Source organism: Arachis duranensis, chromosome 3 (assembly GCF_000817695.3).
Source record: "Arachis duranensis cultivar V14167 chromosome 3, aradu.V14167.gnm2.J7QH, whole genome shotgun sequence".
In the NCBI taxonomy this organism is placed as follows: Eukaryota; Viridiplantae; Streptophyta; class Magnoliopsida; order Fabales; family Fabaceae; genus Arachis; species Arachis duranensis.
In genome coordinates, this window is record NC_029774.3 from 1,908,760 (window position 1) to 1,930,704 (window position 21,945).

At 33.9% G+C, this 21,945-nt stretch overlaps 1 protein-coding gene across 1 annotated transcript; it reads right to left on the reverse strand.

Moving 5' to 3' along the window:
• Window positions 1–13,001: 13,001 nt before the first annotated feature.
• LOC107476911 (L-ascorbate peroxidase, cytosolic) lies at window positions 13,002–15,525 on the reverse strand. Its single transcript, XM_016096857.3, has 10 exons — window positions 15,387–15,525; window positions 15,148–15,277; window positions 14,807–14,981; window positions 14,626–14,691; window positions 14,193–14,241; window positions 14,012–14,097; window positions 13,805–13,884; window positions 13,619–13,721; window positions 13,429–13,487; window positions 13,002–13,326 (listed from the first exon to the last, which is right to left on the reverse strand). The coding sequence occupies exons 2-10, from the start codon at window positions 15,264–15,266 to the stop codon at window positions 13,311–13,313; spliced, it is 753 nt and encodes a 250-aa protein (XP_015952343.1). The 5' UTR covers window positions 15,267–15,277; window positions 15,387–15,525; the 3' UTR covers window positions 13,002–13,310.
• Between the last annotated feature and the right edge of the window lie 6,420 nt (window positions 15,526–21,945).

Below are 21,945 nucleotides of genomic sequence, written 5' to 3' on the forward strand. Positions count from 1 at the left end.
TTTCCCGGGAAACAAGCAGGGAGCGGAACTTCGCGTTTAGATCTGAGAAAAGAAAATGAAAAACTTCTCTTTGTTTATTTTTATTTTTATTTTTTACGTGCGAAGAGTGAGAGGTTTGGAGTGCGTGTTTTTCCCTTTTTTTTTTCTTTTCTTTTTTTAAGTTGGAGGCACAGGCATCGGAGTTGACGAAGATAATGCTTGCAGTTTTGCAACTGTCATTGCAATACACACACGAACACGATGCAACGTGATGGAACGAACTTGGCGAAAAATAAAGAAATTCAGAGTTTAGTGTGGGAGAAATTACAAACAGAAAACATGGTTACTCTCTATTTCAAGTTGAGACTTGAGTCCATCAACTTGGATGGAAATGGTTACTCTCTCTTTGTAACTTTGTATGTGTTTGGTGTTTTTCAATCCACTTAAAAAGAATTGATTTTTTATTAATTTATTAGATTCGAAATTATATAAAAATATATATATACTAAAAATCAATCAATAAATAAGTTATAATGTATTTTCTGTATTTTTGTATAAGTATATATGTTAATTTTAGGATAAATTTTTGTGTCATGTGACTATGAAAAAATAAATCTCTTCAATTCTTTTTAATAATTTAGAAAATAAAGTATAATTTTTTATTATTAATTTTATAAATAAAACTAAAAAAATTATGAAAAAAAAGAGCCGGATAAAAGGACTACATTAGGTGAAGTAGTCCTTTTCTTGACAATGAACCTTAGATAATCTTACGTGAGCGGGATAAAAATACTACATTATATTACATTTATTCTCAAGTTGCTTTGTATTGTCGCGTGAAGTGGAATTATTTTAAAATTTAGGCTAGCATTAGCTAAAGTTTGACATTAAAAGTTATATACAAAGTCTTAATAAAGTGTAATAAATCATATTTAATTTATCATTCATGGAATGATCCATTAAGATGGATTTAAAAAGGAGATTGAGATTGAATGACAAAAATTAAAAAATAATATTAAAAGATAAAAAATTGATTAATTTTTTATATTATATTTTATTTATTTAAAATATAATACCGTGTTTAGTTTTAAATAAATATAAATAGAAGCCCTAATTTATTTTTAAAGAGGAACAAAAATTAAAATTTAAAAAGTTAAAAGAAAATATATTTTAAAAAATTTATTAAATTTCAGTATCATATGTATTCATTTTTAAAAAGTATAAAAAAATTTGAAATCTTGTATCCTAAAACTTAAATTTTAATTTCAATCTCTATCTATTAAATATAATGTTAAGACGAAGTCCTCTAATCTCAGTTACAATTTCAAAAGCTACAAAGAAACACAACCTAACAAGAATATAAGAAAAAATTGAAGTATAGTATTTTCTTGTATATAATATTTAATTGAAAAAGTATAGTGAGACAATGAGTTTAATGAACAATATGAACAATAGAGTTAAAAAAAAAAATTAAATTCAGATGATACACCAGCCGACACCGCCCAACTGTCCACAAACCCCCGACGAATACACTTCCTTTGCGCACATTTCGTTCGTCATGCAACCCACCAACGCGCCATTATGTATGCAGGTGGTCGTTTTAGTGGGTAATTGGATGGTTATTTTTTATCACAAACATTGGGTGTTCATTTATATACTTAACTGGATGGTTATTCTTACTGTCAGGGGCAGAGCTAGATAAAATATTAGAGAGGAAAAAAATATTTACACAATAAAATAAGACTAAAATAAAAATTTTAAGGAGTTAAACTGAAATTTAAAGGAGTTAAACTGAAATTTACAAATAATTTACATGTAAGAAATTAAAATTAGGGGGCCATTGTCCCCATTCCCACTATGTGGCTCCGCCATTGGTTACTGTTTATGTAGATGGTTGTTTTTTGGGGCTTAATGAGTTCTGTTAAAACAGCAATGGAAGAACAGGCCATGCTGCGAGTTAGTATCCGTCCGGTAGCATGTCGACGACGGCTGGGGGTGGGTGCCGTAACAGCAAGTGGGGCGACCTGTTCAGCGGACACGAGTTCGACAGTCTGGGACGCTAGGGCGGTGGTGGCAGGATGCAACCTCCAAACTGGGTACCGGCGCGGGAGATAGCGGCGAGCCAGGTACCAGGAACGCGCGACGGGAACGACGAAGGACTTCCTCGATGCGGGCTACCGGCGGATGACACAGAGACTCGCGACGGTAAGGTGGCGTTCGTCCGAGCTGTTGGTTGTCGGCGATGGAGACAGACGCACGCGAGAGAGGGGGTGGACTAGGGTTGAAGCTGAAGGACGGTGATAGTGTCTCTGATGTCACGGAGGTAGGATGGTTAGTGAAGAACGTCGGGGTTGGCTGCCGGCTGGGGAGGAAGAACAATTTGGGGGTGAAAATTGTTTGTAATTAAGGTTTGGATGGTTGTTTTTGTGAAATAACTGAATGAGGGTTTTTAGATTTAGGATAATTTGTGGAGTGATATTCATTTTTACCCTTATTGGGCTAAATAATCAGCCAATTGTTCACATTGTCAATATTCCTTATTGTCTCCCTAGCGAAATTGTATTTAATTTGAAAAAAATAGTATTAGTCCTTTTAACTAATTTTATATTTGTTGCTATTATATACATTTAATAAATAAAATATAATTTAATAAATATATATTAATTTATTCATATAATTCTTTCAAAAATGTCTTTATCATATATAATTTGTAAAAAAATTATTTTATCAACTCTAAAAGTTGATCCTGTAATCTTTTTAGTTATTGTATAATATAGTTATCATCTTAACTACTCTTAAATTTGTTATTAGAGGCAAATACCAATTCGGTACTCGAAAGATTCAGGTCATGATAAACTAGTATCCAAAAGATATTATTCGCAAAATAGTTTTTCAATAATTTTTAAATTTGACAAAAAAGACCATTCGTCACTTGACTTTGTTTTCATTGACGGAAAATTTTGAGTTGGACAAAAAATTTGATAAAATTCCCAATTTACTCTTGGTTCTACTGTCACTCTCTCTCTTTCAAAAGATTGTTATATTCCTCCTCCTTCTTCTTCATATATAGAAATGGAGAACCATCATCATCTGTCACGCAATATCATTATCATCAGGCCAAACTCATCCATATTTTGGAAGAAAGACTAAAACTTTAGCAACTAAACGATAATCAAAATTTATGAATAAACCAATTTCTTTCTTTATAATAACTCACAAACATGTCAAGAACAACGAGGTGGGGAAGAAGAAAAACGAAAGCGGCAACAAGGTAACCAAAAAAGAAAAACGGCAATCAAATATAATCAAAACAAAGCACATTATTAAAGCAACAATAAAATAGATGAAGAAAAAACGAAAACAATGCTACAGATAAGCCTGACGAAGCTCGCCCAACCTGCACTAGAACATCTCCTCCATCAACGAAAAAATCTCTACCTCCAAGAATACCACCACCACAACAAAGACGAGAAGAAGAATACAAATACAAATACCATATTCCAACCTAAGAGAATGTGATGCGACAAAAATAAAAAGAAATCTCAAGAGAAGCACCAAGATAGCGGCATAAGGGTGAGCATTGTTGCGATGCAGTGAAGATTTAGCAGTAACAGCTGCCATGGAAGAAGCTTAGGGCATTGCGATATTCTTCTTCAGCAATTTGGTTCTCATGGTCTCATGGAATCTTAATCTTTCTTTTCTTTTCTAAATCATTTTTTTTCATTTATTGTTTGTAAAAAAAATCATTTTTTATTGTTGATAAAAAACAAGATGATAATGAAATTATGTAGTGAAAAATTAGAATAATGGTAGAATTAAAATAGGGTAAGAGATTGGTGACAGTGATAGTTGGGAGGAGGGGGTTGGTGGCGGTGGGAGTTGGGAGGAGGGGGTTGGTGATTAAGGGTAAATCAGAGATTTAACAAATTTGTTGGCCAACTCAGCGTTTTTTGTCAATGAAAACGGAATCAAACGATAGATTATCACTTTTGTTAAATTTAAAAATTCTTCAAAGACTATTTTGTCAATAATATCTTTTATATACTATTTTGTCTGCATCTAAATCTTTTGAATACTGAATTGGTATTTATCTTTAGTTATTATTATCTATATTTAATTCATAAAAATATGAATTATTAGATTTGTTTTGTATGTAATAATAATAATAATAATAATAATAATAATAATAATAGTCTTTGGGGGATTGGTTAAGACTTAAGAGAATAGGGGGAAATTTTGGTTATTTCCACGCAGCATTAGATGCTAGGAGTGTTCGCGGTGCGGTTTGGTTCGATTTTTGAGGAAAAAAACATCTGATCCGATCGTTTAATTAAACTGCGATTCAGTTTAGTTCGGTTTTTTGTCAAGGTCATCCGAACCAAACCAAACCAAACCCATTAAAATCGGTTTGGTTTGGTTCGGTTTGTTTGGTTTTTTCAATCAAATCAAAAAAAATTCTACCATACTATTATGCAAAGTCATAACATTGAAATTGACAAACTGAAATACACAATAGCTAACAAAGTCTTGATCTAATGAAATTTAACGACAATAGAATTCAAATATGACAATTAAAGAAGTTTAATAGTTCAACAGTCAATACAACTGAAAATAAAAATAAATTGTCATTAAACTGATAGCAAAGTTATGGTGTCTTCTCCAACAAAATAGCTAAACTTCTTAATGCAAACCAACCTGGAAAAAAAAATAGTTACATAATAAGAGCAACAACAACAACAATAATAATTATTATAATAATAATAATATAAGGAGAACAATTCCTACCATAACAAGATGTACTCAATCAGACTCAACACCAGAATCTTCTTCATTGGAATCACGTGTGGGTGCAACTTCTACAAAATATATAAAACAAGAAACAATCATAACAAATAATATATATTAATAAAAACTATATTAAAATAAAGAAAATTATAAGTAGAAACTTAACTATACCTAATTCCAACTTCTCCAGTTCCTCGATGAGTTCCTCAAGGACAAGTTTTGGAGAGTTTCGAAGCCAATTTTGTGTACAATTAACGCTTTAGCTGTCATCGGAGTTAGAGAACTCCTATAATTATTCAACACCCTTCCTCCAGTACTAAATGCAAATTCTGAAGCAACTGTGGAAACTGGCATGGCTAAGACGTCTCTTGCAATCTGCCCAAGAATTGGATATTTAGTGGAATTCACTTTCCACCAATTTAGAATATCGAATTGCACGCCACTCTTCTCTAATGCCTCCATAAGATATAACTCCACCTCATTCTTGTTAACACTCATTGAATTGCATTTCCTTCTCAAATTCCATAGCAAAAGAAGTTTCATGTGCCTCAAGCTCTTGTGTGCTAATTCCAGGAGGATCTTGTCGAGTAGATTTTTGATAGTTACCACCAAACAGCCTATAGCTATCAAACACCTTGAAAAGCGTCTCCTTTACCTTTAAAGTTAAGAATTCAGCATCTTCTTTTTCATACAACTTTTCAAAACTCCACTTAATCAATTGAAGCTTATACCTAGGATCAAGAACAACTGCAATGAAAATTATCATGTTTGTGTTCTTTATATTTCCCCAATTCTTATCATACTTGAACTTCATTTTCTCAGCCATGCCTAAAAGTACCGTATCTAAGCTTCCCATCCAATGCTTAAGTGTAGACAATATTTTACAAAAGTCATTAAAGTGTTGAGAAGATATCATAAACGTTGAACCGGAAACTTTGTTAGTAACCTCATAAAATATTTTTAAAAACTTGACAAAATGTCTTGCATTCACCCAATCCTCAGACCTAGGAATCCCATCGGACATCATAGCATATTCAGAATCTCTCTCCCCCAATCGTTTAAATGCCTTTTGAAACTTCAAAGCACTTTCAAGCATTAAAAAGGTAGAGTTTCACCTAGTAGGAACATCTAAATGGACAGTGCCTTTTTCCAGAATTCTAGCTTCCTTAATCATAGTTTTAAACCTCTCAGTACGACCCGGTGATGCACGCACATGCCGAACTGCATTTCTAATCTTTAAAATTGACTCATGTATTTCTCTCAACCCATCATTAACAACAAGATTTAAAATATGAGCACAACATCTAACATGTAAAAACTCTCCCCTTAATGGATGTGAGTTCCAATCCTCCATTCTATTTTTTCAAGTAAGGAAGTGCAACATCATTTGAACTAGCATTATCAACAGTGATAGAAAAAACCTGGGATATCCCCCAGCTCAACAAACATCTCTCAATCTTCCTACCAATTGTTTCCCCCTTGTGATTCTTGATAGCACAAAAATTTAAGATTCTTTTTTGCAGTTTCCAATTAGCATCAATATAATGAGCAGTAAGACAAAGATAGTTCAAATTTTGTACAGATGACCAACAATCAATTGTCAAACAAACATTTTGATTTGATTGAGAGAAAATAGACTTCAACTTAATTTTTTCATTCAAATAAAGCTTCCAACAATCCCTAGCAACTGTGAGCCTTCCAGGAATTGGAAACTTGGGTTGCAAACTACTCGTATAATAACGAAAACCCTCCCCATCAACATGCGAAAAAGGCAATTCATCCACAATAATCATTCTAGCAATAAATAAACAAATCAACTGCAAGTAGCAGCAAATCAACACTAATGAATAGAATTACCAGTAAACAGCAGATGGTAAACATTACCTGAATCGGTGGCTTGGGCTCCATATTGACTTGGGAGGAAGGCTGAGTGGGAGACTGGGAGGTGCTGCCGTGCTGGATTGAACTGATGGGTTAGGGTGGTGGCATCTCAACGGCGACGGCGTGGTGCTGTGCTGCCGTGTCGAGTCAGTCGGTGGTGGCGTGTTGCTGGTCTTCTGGGTCAGTGGGTGGCGTGCTGGCCTGATGTGCGACAGGCCGACATCTTTGTGTTGGACTGTTGGGATCTCTGCTCTGTCCGTGTATCTGCGAAGAGGAAGGCTTCGTGTTGGCATGATGTGCGACAGGCCGAAGGCTTTGCAGTGGTGGGTGGTGTAGGAAGGTGTGGCTGGGTGCGCAGGTGTGGAGATTTGGAGAAGAGAGAGCGATGAGTACTGAGCTAGGTTAGGGATTGGGGATTTGGGGGTTAGGGTCAGATGCTCACACTCGTGCAATTTCGTTTGGGGGTGGGTGTCTGGGGGGTGGGGTTAGTAATGTTTAGAGTTTTTTTCTTAACCGGTTCAGTTCGGTTCGGTAAGGGTTTTCAAAATCAAAACCAAAAACCAAACCGAACCGCACAGAAAACAGCAAAATAAGTTTTTTTCAGTTTTTTGGTTTTCGATTTTTTCGGCTCGGTTCGTCGGTTTAGTTTGGTCCGGATCAGTTTTGAACACCCCTATTAGATGCGACCGTGGAGTACTCTTGTACACAACCACAACAATACATTGAAGCGATAATGTCGCTGAGGGCTTTTTTTATTTAAAGAAATAAAAGAAATACATTAATTATTAGAATACACAAGGATAGAAAGAAAGACAAAAATGCGCAAGGCCACTTCAGGAAAAACATCCGCGAAATGAGTTAAACCTTCATTTTAGGAAGAGCATCAGCGAATTGGATCTGACATGGCAGAACCACTTCTACCTCGGCACTAGCGAAATGGACATGAATAGCCATTTAGTGACTGGTGCCCACAAAATATGCACATCAGGTGAGGCAGACACGAAATGGTGTCCAACTCATTGGTACTACATGCGAAATGATACAATTAAGGTGTACCGCATGCGAAATTGGTTCCGAGTTTCGCTATATAAATGCTTGTGGCTACCAGTGTGTTACCATATAACTACTCTCCTGCAATCTCTTCCAACTCCAAAATCTCTCTTCCACCCCTTTACTTTCTTTCTCTCTTAAATATCGTGGTTGCCAGTTTTGCGGTGTCTATAGCTTCTGAAAACATCTATGTCATCATATATTCAAATGTAAAAATTTCTCATACAGCAAAAAGTATTACATTTGTTTGTGATGATCCACTTTGGATAATGATTCTGTCACAAACATCATTGTAAGAACTAAAAAAATTGATTCTCATGAATACTGGTATGGTTGGAAAAAAAATCACGAAGTTGACTTACAGGATGCCAGTTGCAGTAGCCAACTCGTTTGCATATTAGAAAATGCAGATTAAATCTGACCAACATGTTTCGATGATGTTTTCTTATCATCGTAGCATTGGAAGCATCTATTCGTTGAAACTTGGTGTGAATCTTCAAGATATTGGTGGAAGCTCATCTAGTTCTAATAATGTGGAGCATGTTGGAAATTTGGGATCGGCAGAATTCGTTCCCTTTCAGGATATTGGTAGGGGTCGTAGTCCCACCTTTAACGCGTTTGTGACGCCGGAATAAAATATAGAAAATCGGCATGCAAGTCCCTCCTTTTCCAACCCCATTGCATTCCCAAAAGGTCATGCTGATGGCTTAGCAGACACATCTGATGAAGATGACATCAAAGATTTTAGCGGTGACAAAGCAGAAGTTGTTCACGAAACCTAACCGCTTTATCGCGAGACAGTTCTTCCATTTTGTGCTGAATCGGGAGGTGGGGTGGGGGTGGTGTATTTAGCAGCTGTCAGCATACTATCTATCTTTAAATCTTGGAACTTGAACTCGACTATCGCAGAAGACAAACCAAGTAACTATGCTTTGTCAGGTGAGATGGAGCTCGAGATTGGGTTGAAGTTTTTCAATAGAGAAACAACGATGCTTGCTGTCAAGAACTACAACATCCTGATCGTCTTAGATAAGGCTCAAGTCTCTGCCGCCTAATTTCCATGCTTGGATACGCCAGATCCGACATGAAAATATCAACAAATGTGCCATGCGGAGTAAGAATACGGGTGGGCTACAATTAAAAAAAAAGATGAAAAATATAATTAAAAATACTCTAACCAAGATTAAATAACAACAAAATTAGTTCTAACAAGAATACTAATAATGTAATTCACTAAACATAATCACTGAAACTAACCTTCTAAAGCAAATGTGCGGCAATATGAATTTCATCCAACCGATTAAGAGTTTCTTCCATGTTACTTCCACCGCCACTCATTTTTTTTCTAACCCACAATACAAAATTTTAAACCCACAGCACAATTTTTTTCCCACCACCTTTTTTATTAAACTTGCTTTCCCTTCTACTGCATGTTTGACTTAGTCCCCTCCCCCTTCTCCCTTTTTATATTTGTCCCAAACCCCTTCACCTTTATCCATGATCACCCAGCTCAACCAGTGCATGCTCGTACGAGGACTAGTGCTCATTGGAATTTGCAACTTTGACTGACGGGTCGCCATTTCGTGGTCGTCATACATGAGTTCCCCAATTCGTGTGCGCCGCCAATGAGTTGCTCCATTTCGCTGCTGCTGCATCTGAAATGGGCCACTTCGCAAGCGCCATCCACGACTTCCTCTAATTTGTGGTCGCCAGCAATGGATTGGATGGTCAATCTTTCAGTCTGCCATCACAGACGCAACTTGCGAGCACTCCCCCTAAAATGAAGGCTTAATCCATTTCGCGGGTGCTTTTCTTGAAATGACCCTACGCATTTTGTTTGCTTTTGTATTCCTGCGTATTAAGGAAATTAATGTATTTTTTATTTAAATAAAAAAAACTGCCGTAGGAGCTGCACCACGCATGGGATGGAAAAAGCTTTACCACCAACAACGCCAACTCGAGTCCTTTATTTAAGATTTTCATCTACTTATTGGTTAACTTAAATTTGGTCAATAACTTAAAATCCAGAATTGTTTTTATTAAGTTATTATCTGCTGGGTTGTTCATTACTTAGTTTTATACTACCTAGATTTGGTCAATAACTTAAAATCCAGAATTGTTAATTTGATTATTGCTTGCCATTAATACAAATACTGATATTGACATGGGACACAATATTAAACATGCAGACATATAAATTATAAAAAGAAGGGTTAAGGATGATTTTGATCTCTATAGTTTAGGTCAAAAAATTTTCATCCCTAACTCTTTTTTGCATACAAAATCGTCCCTAAAATTCAACGTAGTTTTAAAATCGTCCTTTTGGACAAATTAATTTTTTAAATGAAAAAAATACCCCCTTTTCTCTTCTCACCACTGCCACTCCCACACACTACCACTCCATCACCATCTCCATCACTCCACCCACTGCCATCCCATCACCATCTGTTCATGAATTTAACAAAAAAAAATCTTCAACAACAATATCAAATAAATCAAAATCAAATCAAAATAACAGTTCATCACTAAAACTATCATCATTAACAAAAAAAAAATCATCATCATCATCGTCAAGACTCATAACCAAGAACAAAACTCATAACTGAAATTCTTCTTCATCCATTAACAAAACTCATATCCAATTATAATAATCATAAATCCTCAAATTCATCTTCAATTACAAGAACCAAAAATCCATAAGTCTAATTACCAAGAACAGTTAACAAAACTCAAATGAATTGCTTGTGATCCCCCTTGGATAGAGCTAAAGGTTCTAATCCCTCTGAAACTCTTGTTCCATTTGGATTTGGATCTGTAAAGTGAACGGTTATACATATATTTTAAGAAACAATTATAATAAAATTAGAAGAAAGGAGAAAACAAAGATAAAATTATTTTTTTTCAATTTTTGTTTGTACCTGACATTCCTGAAGGTTACGCATTTTCTTGGTGGCTGATTTTGAAGGTGTTGTTTGATTGTGAGAGGAAGAGACACTACTGGAGGACGCAAGGAACATGACCACTACCACCACCTCCTCGACGACGATGAGGAACACGCGGGCCAGGGCCAGACGTGTCGCGGTGAGGTGAGGTGAGGCGAGGGCGAGTCGCAGGGTGTTGGGACACCGTGGGGAGCTCTCGACCACCGGAGAGATTTTGGAGAAGAATTAAGTGAGATAACATAAGATGAGAAGACACCATATCCAACTCAAAACCTTAAGGTGTTAAGTTAATGGGTCTCTCATCTTATAAACTCCTCACTCTTCCTTACTTTCTTTGATGTGGGACTAACTTTATGCACTCCTCACACTTGCAACATCAACAATCTCTTCCTTAAGTGTGAGTCTCCACATCAAGCATCAACTCCCCTTTTTCTAGCTCTTTCGCCACGAGTATTCATCCATCATACCGCCGCAAAACACCACGAGACACGCCGCCCGGACCACCTTTTCCGAGAAGACTTTCGATCGTTCACCTTGAATACTCCTTAAAACAACCAGATCGATTAACCATCGACTCTGATACTACTTTGTTGGGCCAACCGTGGAGAGCTCTCGACCACCGGGGAGATTTTGGGGAGGAATCAAATGAGATAACATAAGATGAGAAGACACCACATCCAACTCAAAACCTTAAGGTAGTAAGTTAATGGGTCTCTCATCTTATAAACTCCTCACTCTTCCTTGCTTTCTTTGATGTGAGACTAACTTTATACACTCCTCACACTTGCAACATTAACACAGGGAACCTAGGGCACGAGTCGCGGCAAGCTTAGGGCCAAGTCGCAACGCTGCGAGGGCGAGGGCCAAGCGACGACGAGCTTCCTTCTCTCCGCTTCTCGGGTTAAGTACGATTTTGGTTCTTAAGGTATAGGTCAAAAAAATTTTTCGTCCCCAATTTTTTTTTTTTTTTGCATACAAAATCGTCCTTAAGGTTTAAAACCAAATTTTAAAATCATCATTTTTACTTAAATATTAAATTTTTGGACCAAAATATCCATAACAAAAAATTATAAAATAAAAAAATAAGAGAAAGATAGTGTTTCTACTCCTGCGAAGGGAGAAAGAAAGAAGACGAAGGGGGAAGGGAAGAAGAAGAAAAAAGTGTCCACGATCCACCTCTGCCTCCGCTTTCGCCGCCACCTCCGTACGATTTTAGTCCCTAAGGTAAGAACGATATTAAAACCAAGTTAAACCTTAGGGATGCTTTTGTATGCAAAAAAAAGTTCGGGACGAAAAAAGTTTTTGGCCTATACCTTAGAGACCAAAATCGTTCTTAACCCCTGCTTCTCTCTCTAAGTTTTTGCTTTTGTCTCTAAGTTTCTGCTTCTCTCTTTTTGTGATGGAGATAATGATATTGAACTGAGGATATAATTGTCTGAAAGACGATTTTAAAACTACGTTGAACCTTAAGGACGATTTTGTATGCAAAAAAAAGGTTATGGATGAAAAAAAAATTTCGACCTAAACCGTAGGGATCAAAATCGTACTTAACCCTAAAAAAAATAATGCTACATATTCAAGTTTGTTTATGAACCAAGTCCAACCAAATAAAATAATATGACTAAAAATAATACTAGTTATAACTGATTTTTATTATGTTAGACTAATTTGATTAACAAAAAAAACTTGAATATGTAGCATTAATCTTATAAAAAATACCTCTAACATTTAACTGTATTCAATTTTGTTCTTAACATTTTCGGTTTGTATCAAAATTATCCCTAAATATTAATTTCATCTGAAATGTTGGATACAAAATTGAAAACATTTAGAGATCATTTTAAAACAAATAAAAAACGTTAAAGGACAAAACTAAATAAATCAAAAATATTAGGAATAAAATTAAATAAAATTAAATATTATGAATATTTTTAAAAAAAATTACAAACCTTAAAAATAAAAAATATACTTTACTCTAAAATCTTATAAGAATTCTAGGAATACCTTGTCACTATTATATAGTTAGCAGATCAGAAGAGAAAAAGATTCCATTCTTTCTTATATTATATCGTATATACTACATATAATAGAATAAATATAAAATAAAAATAATAAAAAATTAGATCACACTTTACACTTTAAATTTTTTTTTAACAATTAAAAGAATTCATTTTATGGGTTTTATATTATTTATGTTAAAATAAAAAAAATATTTGGACCACATTTTTTAAGGGAATTAAAAAGTAAATAAATTGATAAATAATAATAATTTAATCATCTTTAATTTTTGTAACTTTATTAGAGGGACTTGATGTTAAGAAAGAAAAGGACGCCGGTTTATCAGCGAAAATTTTACAGGGCAAGTTAAAAATCCCCTAGCATTTCTCGATATATAAGGTGAAATACGGGAGAAAATAATTGTAAGAAAAAAAGACCGCGAGGCTGAACATTGCCAGTTGCCACTGGAACAACGTTATTTAACAACGGATTAACAAAGAAAACGTTCTTGCATTCATCACTGTTCAACAAAATACATTCAAAAGCTAATCTCAAATCTGAAAAACCTCATTAGAATTAACAACCATGTCCAAGGAAAATGAGATAAACATCACGGGCAACCATGCCTCCCAAGACACACCCCTAAGCTCCCACCCCGTCAACGTCAAGTAGCTCTTAGGCATCAGCAAACCTGTGAGTTAAATTTAAGTACAAAAGTCAGCTCCCAGCGAACAATGTGGAAATTGAAAAAGCAATTGACACCGTTAAGAAACATAGATTATGAAAATCTTACCCAAGCTCAGAGAGCTTAAGGTGTGCCTCAGCGTAATCAGCAAAGAATGCATCTTCATCCTGAAATCCGTCAAATGAGAAAATAGTGGTTACATACTACTCAATAGTACCATACTACCATCATAAACATCATCGTATGGTCAGATAATTTCAAATTAATGTGATGCAAATGAATGCCTCAATATGCATACCGCAGCATATTTCTCAACAAGAGGGCGGAATACAGGGTCACTCAAGAGTGCCTTATCACTTGGCAACTGAAGGAGTCCTTCCTTCTCACCACTCAAAAGCTCCCTGCAAAAAGATCAAGACATTAATAACAAATTTTGCTGAAGAAACCAACAGAAAGAGCATCATCAAAGATAATCCACACTCACTTGAAGTAAGAGTTGTCAAAGATGAGGGGATTGCTTGTCCAAGGACCTTCAAAGCCAGAACGCTCCTTGTGTGCAGCTCCCTACAATAATATTTGGCCAAACCAGTCAATAGCAGTACGAAAATTTCCTTTCTCACAATCACATAAAACTAATAATCTAATGTGACTAAAAATACATAAAATCCAAGGGAGGAGGAAAAATACATACAAGAGTGTGACCACCAGACAGGGCAACAATATCCTGATCACTTAGTCCCATAGCCTTGCCAAACACGTCCCTCAAGTGGTCGGATCCTGCACCACAGAAAAAATCAAACAACTTAGATAAAACACTAAGAAAATCTTATAATCAATTACGAACTACCACATTACAAGTCCAAGATACGTACCCTTAGTTGCATCGGGCAAGCGACCCTCGGGTGGTGGCTCAGGCTTGTCCTGATTTTAAAGCAATAATATTAATTACCACAGTCAACAGAATTTCCAAATTGAAGGAAAAACAAACGCATACCAAATTGTTCCTTCAAAACATCAAATAAAATCTAAGTAACAGATTTCTTTTCCAGAAAAACAAATAGGGGAAAACGAACCTTACCAAATAATTTCAACAAACACATAACAATTTATCGCCAAAACAAAATATATTAAAAGGTAAATTTAACCAAAAAGCAGTAACAGTATATAATTCCACCATCATATTGATATTGCTGTGATGATATAAAATCATGACAAATAATACAATGATCATTTTAAACTAAAATATATTTTTAAATAAAAAAGAGAATGAAAAAAAGGTATAAAGGAATACACGAGGTAGAATACCTCTCTTCCAGGGTGGAATGGAATTTCAGGTCCACCAGTGATCTCAACAGCAACTACACCGGCCAACTGCGTCAACACACAACGCAAAATATTAAACACAAAACATCGAAAAACTAAGAGTAAATTTTAAATACCACAACATTTCAGATCCAAAGAAAATAACAATCAACACTGGCCATACCTGGTAAAAGTCAGCGTAGGACAACGTAGGGAATTGCTCCTTGATCGGCTCCAAAAGCCTCACAGCTATGTCGAGTCCAGCGTTGGCGCCATGAGCAAGCTCGGATGGATGCTTAATGGTCCCAAATGGACCTCCACTCTTTGTAGCCACATCAAAAGTTCCAGCAGAGTGCCATCTACAAAAACACAAAGTCACGTTTGGACACAGATTTTCATTACAACATATTTTGAAGTCGGAATAAGCTTATCCAAGCACAGAATAAGCATATACAACATGCAAAACTAAGATCGGCGAAGAAAACAACGATCGACAAAGAATGGAGAAGGTGCAAGGAAACATACGCTAAACGGAGCATCAAAGGAGCACATCGCTTCTCAGCAATGAAGCCTCTGAGCTTCTTCTTCGCCTTCTCAACGGCCTTCTGGTAATCAGCACTAACGGTTGGGTAAGATTTCCCCATGGCTTGACGTTCTGAACACAAAAACAACCAAAAGATTAGGTCAACACGTAGATCTAAGCTCGCAGATCCTGGAAAAAATTCAGCTCAGATAACGAAGGTGATCGAAAATTCGAAATGAACCTTGAAATCTGACGAGTGAGAGCGAAAAAAAGGAGCGGTTTAACCTTAAGACACGAGGAGAGCACAAGCCAACAGTGGAGTGTGGAGTGTGCGTGGTGAAGATACATATAAAAGGTTTGGGAAGAACAGAAAGTTCTAGTAGCTAATTTTGGACGGTTAGATGGGTTATGATCTAACGGTGAGTGATGATTTTGGAAATCAACGGTTGCAATGGGTTCCGCACGTGTATTTCTCACTTTGGGTCGCGGGGGTAGGTGTGGCATCATAATGTCACTGACCAATTAGATACAAGAGAAATGGAAATTAAATTGAAATTAAGAAGATATTGAAAATTTGGAAAGGGTGCATTTATTTTGAAGAGAATGGATCCTCTCAACTATTAAAAAAATGGAAAATGTAAAGTGTGATTTTTAATTTTTTATTATTTTTTATATTTATTTTTAGTCTTATTTATAAAATTAATTGTGAAAAATCACACTTTACTCTCTCAATTGTTAAAAAAAATTGAGAGAACCCATTTTCTATTTTAAATTACTGCGGACGAAGATTTAGAGATTGAAATTCAGTATTATATTTGTTGACTTAAAGATTAGTATCAAAATTTCCATCTCTATTCCCAAATTTCAGTATTTCAATACTTTTAAAAAGTATAAACACAAAAAATTAAAAAAATTGGATCAAAAACTGAAATTTTAACAAATAATTTTTTCCAAAATACCCTTATCCAAGTTTTCACATTCCTGATTTTAGTCACACACAACACAAGTAATCCAAAAAATCTCTTCCTTATTTGTTGTTCTTTTTTTTCTCTTTGTTGCTCGAAGAACGACTGACAGTATCGTCGTTGCGCGCTAAGCCACTTGGCCCCCTTTTCCTTTTTTGAATTCTTCTCTTTCCTCTTTCCAAATTCTGTTTTTTATTTTTATGAGTGTTTCTCATGTGACTCATGAATCGCCGTCCAGGAGGCCTGGATTTGAGGTTTGGAGGCGTTGAGGGGAAGGTTTTGAGAGAATGGAGAGGGATTCTGGTTGTTGGACGTCAATGACAGTTAGAGCCTTGTATTGTTACAGCGATAGCTTGTGATTATGGGGTTACAGAAGAGATAAAGAGGAATGTGAGAGCATGCGCTTATTTCTTCTATTGTGGTTGCTATTGCAGGGTGTGTAGGTTGATTTCATTATTTTAGGAGTTAGAGCTTGTTGTGGTGGTGTTGAAGAAGAAGAGGGGTTAGATGGGTTTGATTGATAAGGGTATTTATTTTGGGGTTACCTAAAACAGTGATTTACACTTGAACGTGAGGTTCAAGTTTTTTTTTTGAAGCAGCATCCGATTTATCCTGGTGCTGACGTCCGAATTTCTCGTGAAGAGGTGACGGTGGTACTTGCAAGAAATTTCGACAAGGACGGTGAACAGGTTTGTAATAGATTGAAACTTGAATATACGTGAGGGTATTAGTGTATTTACAGTAGAATAGATAACCACCTTTTAAAGTAGTTTTATATTTGAGAGTGAATAATCGTTTCCTTTTATTGGAAAAATTGTTGAGATTCTCTTTCTAGATAAATAGAAGATATCTTAGAAGTCAGTTACTTATTTAGATAAATGAGATTGAACTTATGTTGCTATGTCTGACCTATATAAGATCAGATAGAAATATATTAGAATGATGTCTATAGGTTGAGCTTATTCATTTTGAGTCTGGTTAAATTGTAGGTATATAAATAGTATGCAAGAGACTTCGACAAAGGCTGTAAGCAGGTTTATAGTAAATTGATACTTGAATATACATGAGGATATGATATCAGTGTATTTACTGTAAAATATATAACTATCTTTTAGTGTAGTTCCACATTTGAGGGTGAATAATAATTCTCTTTTAATGGGAAGTTGTTGAGATCTTCTTTCTAGATAAATAGAAATTATTTTAGAAGTCGATTACTTATTTAAATAAGTGAGACCAAACTCATATTACTGTATTCAACCTATATGAGATTAGGTAAAAATAGATCAAAATAATATTTATAGATTGAAATTATTTATTTTGAGTGTAGGTATATGAACAGTATTTAAGTAATTTTATTTATTTTAGTCTTTATATTTATTTAAAAATAAACAAAATACTAATACATAATTCAATCTTATATTTATAATATAAAAATTTAATTTAATTTTTATCTCTTAGTCTTTGTTTTTTTTAAATGATATAAAAAAATTATGATAAAAATTAAATAAGTTGGTGTTTCATAATTAGATTTTGTAACATAAAAAATAACTAAAACTTATAGGGATAATTTAGTGACAAAACTATCCTCGTTGACGGGTAAGTACATGAACGGGATTGTGACGCGCTTTGTTTTTATAACTAGGAGATTTGTTTCATATAATATTGAATTATTGAAATTGATATTGACATTGATTATTGATGTTTATACTTCGGTGTTCATTGCAATTTTCGAAAGAGTTTAGACCATAATAAAAGTATATATTATTCACGTATTTTATTTGTAGCAGTATGTAATGACGTATGATTTTATTTTTATGATATTAAAAGAAGACACACAACACACTGCCATTGGATGGATGGAGGACGACTGAACTGTGAACTCTGAAGTATGCCGAGGGGGTATTCATGTAATTTGGCCTGAGAAATCGAAAAGGAAAAGGGGCATGGATAATGGAACGTTTTTGGGAAGAAAAAATAAGCGCCCACAGTGTGAACGCATTTTGGCTTGCGAAGATTCCACTGGGGAAATGTTAATCTCACCCGTTGAGGCATGGCTCACCTACTTGCTCGCGCAATTTTATTGGTTCACACGAGGGAAAGCGGATAATCCGCTATGGTGCGCTCGCAAAATTCAAACAATCAAAATGAGAAAAGGTTTGGGTTTTGGATTTTATATTAGAAAAAGTCTAAGAGTGAATTATAATATAAACTAATTCAGTCAATTCTTTTTTATTTTTTATTTTAAAATTTTAAAAATTAGGATAATAAAAAATTATTTATTTTTTTTGTAATAAATATATTTTAGTTAATTGGCTCTAATTCACTTCACTCCCTAATTAGTTCTCTAACGGAATTTGAGATTTATGCAATTATTATCGTTTGTCATGACAATTAATAAATCTCACGAACAAATTTTATTTCATGTTTGCTTGTACTTACTCAAATCAGTTTTTATACATGGCCAACTATATGTGGCACTTTCAATAGTTAAGAGTAAGAGAAATTTAAAAGTTTTACTTATGACTCACGTAAAAATATTTACAAATTCAACTATCAATATTGTTTATAAAAAAATCTTTGAAAAAATAGGATTCTAATGTAAATATTTTCATTTTATTTTAAATTCTGTATCAATGTATAATTATTTTACTTTAAAAAAATATAAAATGATTATTATTCACTATTTTTAAATTAAACTTTAATTTTGATAATAATTTTATAATTTTTTAAAATAATAATTATTTTGTATCTTTTTAAAATATCGAAACATAATTTTTTTTATTTTTATAAGTTTTTCTATATAGACACGAGTTCATACACTAGTACATATTAAAATATTACTTCATTATTCAAATAACAAAAGAAGTGTTAGCATATTATAAAATGATAAAAAAAAAACATAAAAATTAACAGCTGGAGCAAAAGGTTCAAACATAAAAAAATGAAAATATTTTACACGATATCATCATTTTACTTTTTGACAAGTTGAAAAGTATATATAACTATTTATAACTATATATGTTATCTTCTATAAAGTAAACATATTTTACAATATTCATATCGAATATATTTCAAATTATTATAATATTTGTACGATTACTTGTTTATTTCAATTAATCAATATACACTTAAATACTATTATGTACAAGTTTGTTTAACTAATTTTTATCAATATACTCAAATTAAGTTTATAAATAATATGTATTAATAATTAATTATTAATATAAAAATTTAATGAATTTTAATATATACATAAATGTCTATCGTGTATCGTACGTTATTTTTCTTTGCCATTTTTGTCTAAAAAAAAAAACACTTAATCATCCTATACCCATTCGCATATAATACACATATACACATATTATATATATATTTGTATCTTCTAAATTTTAAATTTCACTTAAAAAAATAAAGTATGATTTTTCATTATTTATTTCATAAGTGGGACAACAAAAATATAAAAAAGAAATTATTTAAAGGTAAGAGATCATACTTTACTTTCTAAAATAAAAATTCAAAATTTAAAGGATTCAAATTCACTATATATAGTCTAGATCGAATGAATTTCCATAGTAGTCCCTGAGATTCGTGTGAATACTCAATGTAATCCTCAAAATCCCGATTTTTTCATTGTACTCCTCCAGATAGAGCTCCGAGCACTCATAATAGTCCCTGTACATATTTCTAGTGATGAGTCATCACCAGAGCGCTTACGTGGCGATATTTTGCCACGCTGGGGCTCCAACGATTAGCTGAGCTGGCTCATTTTCAATTTATACCCACATTGATCCATCCCACTATATTTAACCCTAAATCCACAAATTTTCATAAAGTTTATCACTTCTTCTTGTTCATCACTCTCTTCTCATTCTTCTGTCTAGGGCTCTTGCTCATATCGATGATGCGTGGTGGTAGCACTATATGTGAAATTTCTGTTTGTTTTCCATCTAAATGGAATCGGACGAAAATATCAAGCAAGAGCATAATAGAGTAACCAAGTTTCAAGACCTGAATATCACAAGAGTAACCAAGTTGCAAGACGAAATATATTCTCACCTTTCAACATGTTGAAAATATGTATGGGGCATTTACAATATAATATGTATTTGTCTTCTCAGGTAGTTCAGATAATCAATGGATGATATTATTGTTAACAACTGCAATGACATGAATGACAACTTAGTAACAATGTTATATACAAAGAGAAATGTTATTAACAAAGAGGAAAGGATATTACAATAGGCCTCGAGTCCTCAATAAAAAAGAAAAGCATAGCTCAACAATATTAGAAATATCCAAAAACAAATAAAACCAGTTGACAAAGGTTTTCTGGCCTAAAACCAGAATCTTGGAGTACAATTGAGCATGTCATTTCAGAATGAGTACCTCTCTTAAATAACCTGACAATCTTATTAGTTGTGAATCGCAAATTGATCTATATAAATTAGGTGGGACTTTTAGTTTCTGAAAATGAAACATCATCGAGAATAACTAAGTAAAATATTGTCAATCTCATTTTGTACTCTCCAGTTTAGAGAATCAACTAATTGCAACATGATAAAGCAATTATGTTACGGAAAATTAAATTTTTACAACAATTAAGAATATACTTGATTAGCATTAAACAACATAATAATGGGCTTAAGTATGTCTTATCATGTTATGAGCTTTGGGGAAGCATTCCACTCCCTTGCTTTCAAAAATCGTACTAAAATTTCGGTCACATATCCTTAATAAACATTTTGCATATCACCAAAGATTAAATTTTAAAAAGGAAACATTTAGGTACACTTTGTGAAATTTGCATCCATTCAAAAGAAGAAGAAACTATTAATACAACTATCAATAAATAAATCCTTTAAGCAAATTAATGAATAGTCTTAAAGATATACTGTGCTACATTGATTGAAACTTCAAAACTTAAAAATCAGATCTCAATTTATCCTCTTCCTACTAAATCAATACAAATTATAAATCCCACCAAAAAGCATGCAGGAGAATAACAACACTATTTAGTTAACAACATGATTGAAATATTCAAAATTACTTTAACTATCATGACTCCAAATAACTACACTAGACACAATTCACTGAAAAAAAATTAACAGAGAATAATTTACACAGCAGCCACATAGTACAGAGAAATAAAAAATAGCACATGTTGAAAACAAGCAAAAACTATACCAGTAACAAAAAGGGACAACTTAGAATGAATAATTTAGAATGTTGAAATCAGATCAGAATGAGTATCTAGAAATAATAGATAAAAAAAGATAGAAAATGGATCATCTGAAAGGTTCTCTACAATGACTCATCAACTAAGCATAATTATAAAAAGAGAAAAGAAGCAATTTTTTAACATTTTTTAGCATAAGAAAAAAAGAAAAAATGTGAGAGACCCAGATGAAAAAAAAGAGTAAGGATTAAGAGATAGATAAAAAAGGTAAGACCTTGATCCATGAGAGATTTGAGGTTGTTGAGGGCATCCTGGGAAACATCCTCCATCATGGCAAAACGAGTAAACCTCAACCACACTAACAACTTGCATATCATGAAGAACCAATAATATATTAGAAATTCAAGATAAAAAAAGAAGGTTCTATTGATTCTGATCACAATGTCGGAACCTCGTGCTTCTGGTAGAGGAGGTGAACAACAAAAGAGTCTTCAGTCGGATTACTTATTCTCTCTAACTTTTTCAACCTAGCAAATAGAACACCACGATAACGCCAAGAGACGAAGATGAAGTGAGAGAGTAGAAGAAGAAGAAACGAGTGAAGCAGCGTTGTTATTTGCACTCAAGAGCGCCAAACCAAAATGACGATGTTTGGAATC